The sequence below is a fragment of the Propithecus coquereli genome, unplaced genomic scaffold (assembly GCF_000956105.1).
Source record: "Propithecus coquereli isolate 6110/MARCELLA unplaced genomic scaffold, Pcoq_1.0 Scaffold399, whole genome shotgun sequence".
NCBI classification, from domain to species: Eukaryota; Metazoa; Chordata; class Mammalia; order Primates; family Indriidae; genus Propithecus; species Propithecus coquereli.
In genome coordinates, this window is record NW_012149718.1 from 439681 (window position 1) to 446491 (window position 6811).

At 56.8% G+C, this 6811-nt stretch overlaps 1 protein-coding gene across 1 annotated transcript; it reads right to left on the reverse strand.

Annotated features, from left to right (window-relative positions):
• Positions 1-1402: 1402 nt before the first annotated feature.
• Positions 1403-6805, reverse strand: YBEY (ybeY metallopeptidase (putative)). Its single transcript, XM_012652683.1, has 4 exons — positions 6594-6805; positions 4060-4188; positions 2459-2527; positions 1403-1997 (listed from the first exon to the last, which is right to left on the reverse strand). Exons 1-4 carry the CDS (start codon positions 6801-6803, stop codon positions 1911-1913), a joined length of 495 nt encoding a protein of 164 aa, XP_012508137.1. The 5' UTR covers positions 6804-6805; the 3' UTR covers positions 1403-1910.
• Positions 6806-6811: the final 6 nt, after the last annotated feature.

A 6811-nucleotide genomic window follows, 5' to 3' on the forward strand; every position in this document is an offset into this window, starting at 1 on the left:
ACCAGCACCGCCGCGCGCGCAACGGCTGCTCCGCGGGGCCCGCCTGAGCGCGTAGGTCCGGGGATCCCAGCCCCGGGGGCGCGGGCGGGGCGCTGGGGAGCCCGAGAGACCCCGCGTCCCCCCAAGGTCGCGGCCTCAGCCCCAGCGCCGCGCGGCGGGGACCCCCGGCCTCCGCTAGGGCCGCGTCCTGCGCATGCCCGCCGGGCAAGGCGGGGTCTTCCATTCGGTCCGCACCCGGCCGGCGGGAGCCGGGAAATGCCTCGCGGTGGGCGGGGCCGGGCTCTGCCCATCTTGTGAAACTCGGGGACTTCATCAAGGGGGAATTTAAGAGAGACGTGGCTCAGGGGCCGTAGTAGAAAAGATCGGTAGCTTTAGCCGCAAAGTGAGACACCCCAGTCCCCATGGGCAGCACCAAAGACAAGGTCAGGTAAGCGGGGGCCTGTCCCCGCTCGCGTAGGAGGACAGCAGGCCGTGCGCGGCTTCCCTGTGTGCGCGTGCGCGTGAGTGTGCGTGCGCGCGCGTGGACAGCACCTGCCCGGCGCGGGTTGGTGCCCGGAGTTCCCTTCCTGGAACTCACCCTCCAGCGGACCAGGGGGAAGGAGCTTCCCTCTCCCCAGTGTGTTCCCTCCGCCCTGTCAGGGTTTCTTATTTTTGTTATTTTTTTTTTTCCGAGGGCTGGGTTTATGTTCCTGTGCTGTTTTACTTTTATTGTTTATAGACAGGGTCTGGCTCTGTTGCCCAGGCGGGAGTCTGGTGGAGCCATCACAGCTCACTGCACCCTCCAACCCCTGGGCTCAAGGGGACCCTCCTGCCTCCAGTCCCAGTGGCTGGGACTACTGGCACACCACCACGCCCTGCTGATTTTTAAAAAAATTCTGTAGAGACGGGGTCTCACTATGTTGCTCAGGCCAGTCTGCAACTCCTGGGCTCAAGTGACCGTCCCACTCTGGCCTTCCAAAGTGCTGGGATCACAGGCATGAACCACTGCTCCCGACCCCTTGCTTTTTAATGTTATTTTTATTTAAATATTGTTTTTAAGTATCATGTGTAAGTTTTCATTCCCTCTCTCTGAGGAGAGATTCTTTCATTCCCTAAGATCCTCAGGAGCAGGCACCTGTTTCTACCTTTGCATCCTTGGAACCTTGCAGGTGGGAGGCAAGATGTTGCCGCTCAGCCGCGCGCAGGCGTCCCCCCCGCGTGCTCCTGCGGGTGGGAACCACTGACTCCACCTGGATGGACAGGTCAGAGCTCTGCCTGAACCCGCGGAGCTGCAGGGCCGACGTCTGCTTCTCACCCATCTTTCTGTGCACTTCGGGATGTGACTCCAGAGACGGCGCTCTTGTTACAAAAGCATGAATTAAAGGTCTGACACCATATCCTATTTTCACACTGACTTTTTTAACATGGCTTTTCTCTTTGGTTCTATTTCTCAACATGATTATTTAGTTGAGGGAAGAAATGTGGCAAGAGTTGATGGTCTTCGGACCGCCTGGTCACTGGCTGGGCAGCCTGGGCCTCAACACTAGGCAGAAGGCTCAAGGTTAAAGAGCTGAGGGCGGGGTGGGCCCAGCAGGGCAGCGCCTCCCGCGGGATCCAGCCCGTGCCCCCCAGCAGGCTGCAGAGGTGGGCCAGACGAGCCTCTTTACCAGAGCCCTGGGATTCCGAGGACAGATCAGTAGACGCCTAGAGAGGAGAATGAGGTTCATATGTTCTCTCAATTCTACAAGTTTTAAAACCATCTCGTGTCCTACACCGAGGAAGGAGTGGGAATTTGTTGTGCGTCAGTGCTCCACTCAGGGGTTTAGCCCCGACCCGGCTGCTGCCTCCGCAGCCCACAGGACAGCGATGGCCAGCTGAGCTCCCAGCCTGGGCCCGTCCCCAGCCCGTCCTCTTGTCCAGAGCGTCGGGCATCAGAAAAGGGCCCTGCTCAGGGGCTGCAGCCTGGTTCCCGCACGTCGGTTCAGCTCGTCCAACGCCAGCTTCTCCTTCCGGTGCATCTGGGGGAGAGGAGGAAGCGCTGGGCCTGGCCCCAGGGAGCAAGCCTGCACCCAACCCTAGGGCCGTCTCCTGGGAAGCACCTCCGCCTGGCGGCGCTGCTCCCGCAGGCGGGACCTGGTTCTGCTCACCTCAGACCAGCACCTGTGCACAGCGCACCAAGCCACGGGCAGGGAGGGCCCCTGGAGAGAAAATCTTTTGTAAAGATTTTCTAAATGTTAAGCTTTTGGACCAAACATTAAGCACTAGTGCTCAGGCCTTCCCTCCAATGGTGAACACACAATACAGCTAAGCGCATCTGGGGAGCTGCGGACATTTAGAACCAACACTTGTGAGTCTTTCACAAAGGGCAAGGCGGAAGCCTGGGTCTTGGCCTTGGGTCCTCAGGTCCAGGGCTGGGCAGAGGCCTGGGGGTGCCCACCCAGGCACACCCCCTCGAGTGGGAAGGTCGTCGGGCTCCTACCTTCTGCCACTCTGCCTCCGTGCTGTGTGTGAAGCCCAGCAGGTGACAGAGTCCGTGGGTGGCAGCCACCTGTCAGAATAGTTAAAACACTGGCTCAGGGGAGGATCTGACAGAAGCCATCCCTCAGGAGCACCCCGGCGTCACGGGCTGCTCTTGGTGAGCGGCAGGACGCAGTGGCCCAAGCTGTCCTGAGTCAGGGACGCTGGGGCAGGACCCTGTGGGACTCAGCCTGTGTCCCCTCCCGTCTAAAATGGGAAAAACCCTCCCACAGAGGGGGCTCGGAGCAGGGAGCTGCCCAGGACCTGCCAGCAGTGCCAGGAGGGGTTCGTGTAGGAAGAATGAAGCAGTCAGCGGGAGAGAGGAACAGGCAGTGGGGCGGTGGGGGCCGGCCTCCCGGAGCTCAGAGGGGAGGGGGCACAGCCTGCACCCCAGGCCCAGCTGGGAAGGGTGGGGGGCGGCAGGAGAGTAGCAGGGGGCAGGGCCCTCGAGCACACCCCGACTTTACTGGACGCTCTGCAGAGGGGTTTGGAGGCAGAGGGGGGCACCAGCTGCTGGCAGGGGAGGACCCACTGGCCATCTCCCCCCACAGGGCAGGGCTCCAGGACAGAGCCCAGAGCGGCAGCGGGGGAGGAGGGAAGGCCTGTGAACCGGCAGGTAAGGGCTGCTCCTCTGGGCAGGTGCCCTGGAGACTGGAGGTGGCCCCAGCCTGCAGGAGGCCACCCCACGTGGGTGGGCTTCAGGGATTGAGAGACCAGGGACTGTCACTGTAGGAAGATCAAGGTCTCCCCTGGGATGGGGTGAAGGGAGGAGGCCGGCCCAGGCGGGATGTGCTGGGGGCTGGTGAGGCCCAGTGGGACAGGGAGGACAAGGAGGGGAAGGCAAGATGGAGGGCGCAGCTGCAAAGCAGCCAGGGTCCTGGGGTGCCGGGCTGGCCCCCCCAGGGTGACGGGAGCCCACAGGAAGGGCTCTGGGCCAGAGGAGGGAACGCCAGGGGCAGACCAGGGAGCCATGCACGTCCCCACTCCCTGCAGAGATCCCAGGGCTGAACCCAGCTGGGCCACCTCCCTTGACAGGACGAGGGAGCCTGGGCTGAGGTCATGCCCTCTCGTGCCGCCCGGCTGGGAAGCTTCAAGTCACACGGGAGCACTGGGGTCCCCAAAGACGAGTCAGGGGCAGCTGTTCAGCCGCAGGAAGGTGCTCAGGTGAATCCGTGGGCGAGGCAGACAGGACTCAGTCACACGGGGCTCTTTATTTTTTGCATCAAGCTGAGGAGAAACATCTGGAAGGTCCTGGAGGCTCTGACCCCACCTTCTGGCAGCTCAGTGAGAAGCGGACCTGGCGGGTCTCAGCAGCACAGCCTGCTCCTCCGCAGGGCTGAGAAGGCTCCCCCGGGCTTCTGTGTTTCCCGCTGTGTCCTCTCCTTCCCCCAGCACTGGCCCGGGGCATGCCGGCCCCGCCCGGCCTGTGTGCCCCCGTTTGCAGGTTCTCCCCAGCAACCCCCTGGAACCTGTGGCCCTAGTGTGGACGCGGGGGTCGTATTCTCAACCTTGCACGGCCCGTGTCTCGTTAGCCAGGAAATGTGATTTTGTGTCCCCACTTACGATCAGGATGTCATTGTAATCTTCACCTTCTTCGCACTGCTGGAAGATGTACTCCACTCCCAGGAAAATGTCTCCCAAATTATAGTCATCTGGAAAAGCAGGCTGTGGAAATTCACCTGCTGTCAGATTCTGAAAACGAGGAAAAACAGACTCAGAGACCACCTCAGGAACAGTGACCCAACTGAAACCACACGTGTGAACGTGGTGTAGGGCCGTGAGCAGCATGGCGGTGGAGTCTGATTTCGGCAGCCGTGCAGGCGCGGCCAAGAGTGAGCCAGCCCCGTCCCTAGCTCACCTCCCTGCACTTGCTTACGGCTTAGGAGTCACGTATCCCTGACCGGCGTAAGATGCGTAACTTCCCTAGTCACTTCTATAAATGACATTGCTATCGTAAAACCTAAGGCTGGTCTTTGAGATACCTTCAGACTGTGCATTTGGAGGGGGACCAGGGGCTGTGCATGGGGACTGACTCAACGGGCCCTGCAACCCGCTGCCCAGAAACTGACTCAGCCCAAGAAGACAACTTCTGCTTCCCAACCTGTGTGTTCATCCCCAGCGCTCTGTCCACCAAACTACCTTTAAAAACCCCGGCCCCCAAATTCCCAGGGAGACAGACTTGAGAAATTCCCCTCGCCTCCTCGCTCGGTGCCCTGTGACGTTAAACCCTTTCTCTGCCGAGACCCCTGCTGTCTCAGTGAGCTGGTGTGGTCTGTGCAGCGGGCAAAGGACCCAGCTGGGTGGTCCCACAACCACAGGCGGACGCGGTTCAAGTTCGCCCTGGAGACTCTGGCTCGCTGGTCCCAGGCACACAAGCACCTGCTCTCTGACCACATCACTGTCAAGCTGCAAGTCCAAGGCCGGGACAGCAGGGTGGGCCCGTGGGGGTGGACTGCACAGCCACCGCACACACGTGACCTAAATGTCTCCACTGTGACGGTTGTCAGAATCAAAACGAGCCACTAGCGCTAAAAAGCCCCTGACAAATAGAGCCGGGAAAGGCTATGAAGAGAGGATTCTCACGCGGACGCGCCTGAGAACGAACTCTCTCAAAGACTCTGCGAAAACCACCAGCTGCACGACGGCCGTCACAGCCTCACACAAACACACTTCCGCGAGGACAAGCCCAGCAGCTGCCGGCGCAATCTCACACTGACACCGACCTCTGCAGTCCAGGATAAGCACCTCTAAACAATTACGCAACCCTTCTCGTTCTTCCTCTAAAAGCCTGCGTCTTCTTTTACCTTCCTGAGCACGCACGTGTTCACTATGGCAGATGTTCTCACTGCAACGCTCCATCTCCAAACAAACGTAATTTCCTCTTAGAGAGCCTCTCTCTGTTTGTTGTTTAGGTCGACAGGATCTTGTCAAATGAGTTACTTTCCATTTCTGTCATCCCTCCTAATACAGAATCTCACAGATCCACAACTTCTACAAGGACACCATTTTATATTTCTGTTCTTTCTGCTTGATATTTTGTCCTAAATAGTCTTTTTACATTTTCCTGCATAAAGACAGTAAAGACCAGTCCGCTTAGTGGAGGGCTATTTACACTAAAGCCAGTTGCCTTTGCCTATGGCTGGATATTTTTGTTCCTATTACAGAGAACAGTAAGTGAATGTTTTAATACATTTTTACATTATGTATTCAGCATTTTAATTTTTTTTTTTTTTTAAGACAGAGTCTCACTCGGTCACCAGGCTAGAGTGCTGTGGTGTTATTAGAGCTCACAGCAACCTCAGAATCCCGAGCTCAACGATCCTCCTGCCTCAGCCTCCTGAGTAGCTGGGACTATAGGCATGCACCACCATGCCCGGCTAATTTTTGTATTTTTTGTAGAGATGGGGTCTCGCTCTAGCTCAGGCTGGTCTCAAACTCTTGAGCTCAAGGGATCCTTCTGGTTTGGCCTCCCAGGATGCTGGGATTACAGGTGGGAGCCACGGCCGCCAGCATTTTATCTCTTCAGTCTTTTATTTTCTCGGTTTCTCGGGCGCGACAGGAGCAGATTAAAGAATATCCTGTTTAAAGGCTCTTGAAGTTTATCGACAAATTGCTTTCCAAAAGGTCTGCTCTAATTGATGCTGCTACTGATGTTGTGAGAAGCCTTGAATAACTGACACAATGTAGACAGTCACCTGAGAGCTGCCACATTGTATCTGCTGAAACTATTCACCCAGGCTGTTCTTTTCAGTGTTAATTTTTCCAATCCAAATTCATTAACGAATCACAAAATTGCAGCAGCACTTCACTTCTCTTTCAATTCACTGATAGCATCATGAGGGGAGAGGTTGGACTCTAGTCAACTTTCCTCTTTCTGTTGGCTCCACCAGCGGAACTGAGGCCCCTGGGCGATTGGGGGCCGCTCCCTGTGGCCTCTGTGATGGCCATCGCTGGGCAGGGGTTTAACGTACTGCTCTACTTTTGTGCATATTTGAAAGTTTTCAAAACTAAAATCGAAAATCATATCTGTGATGTAATTAACCCAGGAAATTTACTCGGGAAGGGAGGCTAGACAAAAAGAGGAACGTATTTTTTACCTCATGAAATGGAAAAGAAAGCACATCGGTTGGGACATTTTTCTCTCTGTAGATTCTATTAAGGTGCTGAATATTCTTGTTGTCAACACAGATGATTGCAAGGTCAAATTTCTGCACTCCTAAAATACTCCTTACGATCTCGACCTTCTTGCGAAGGGGCGCTCTCCTGATGGGGATGACTCGCTGCAGATTTCTAATCACCAAACTCATGTCAGGAA

Bases quoted from the DNA above. Each gene is read 5' to 3' on its own strand.
- YBEY (XM_012652683.1), bottom strand. From the start codon at position 6,803: ATGAGTTTGGTGATTAGAAATCTGCAGCGAGTCATCCCCATCAGGAGA. The intron at 4,189-6,593 runs GTAAAAAATACG...CCTCGTTTTCAG, and splicing joins TTTCTTTTCCATTTCATGAG to AATCTGACAGCAGGTGAATT. The intron at 2,528-4,059 runs GTAAGTGGGGAC...CTATTCTGACAG, and splicing joins ATTACAATGACATCCTGATC to GTGGCTGCCACCCACGGACT.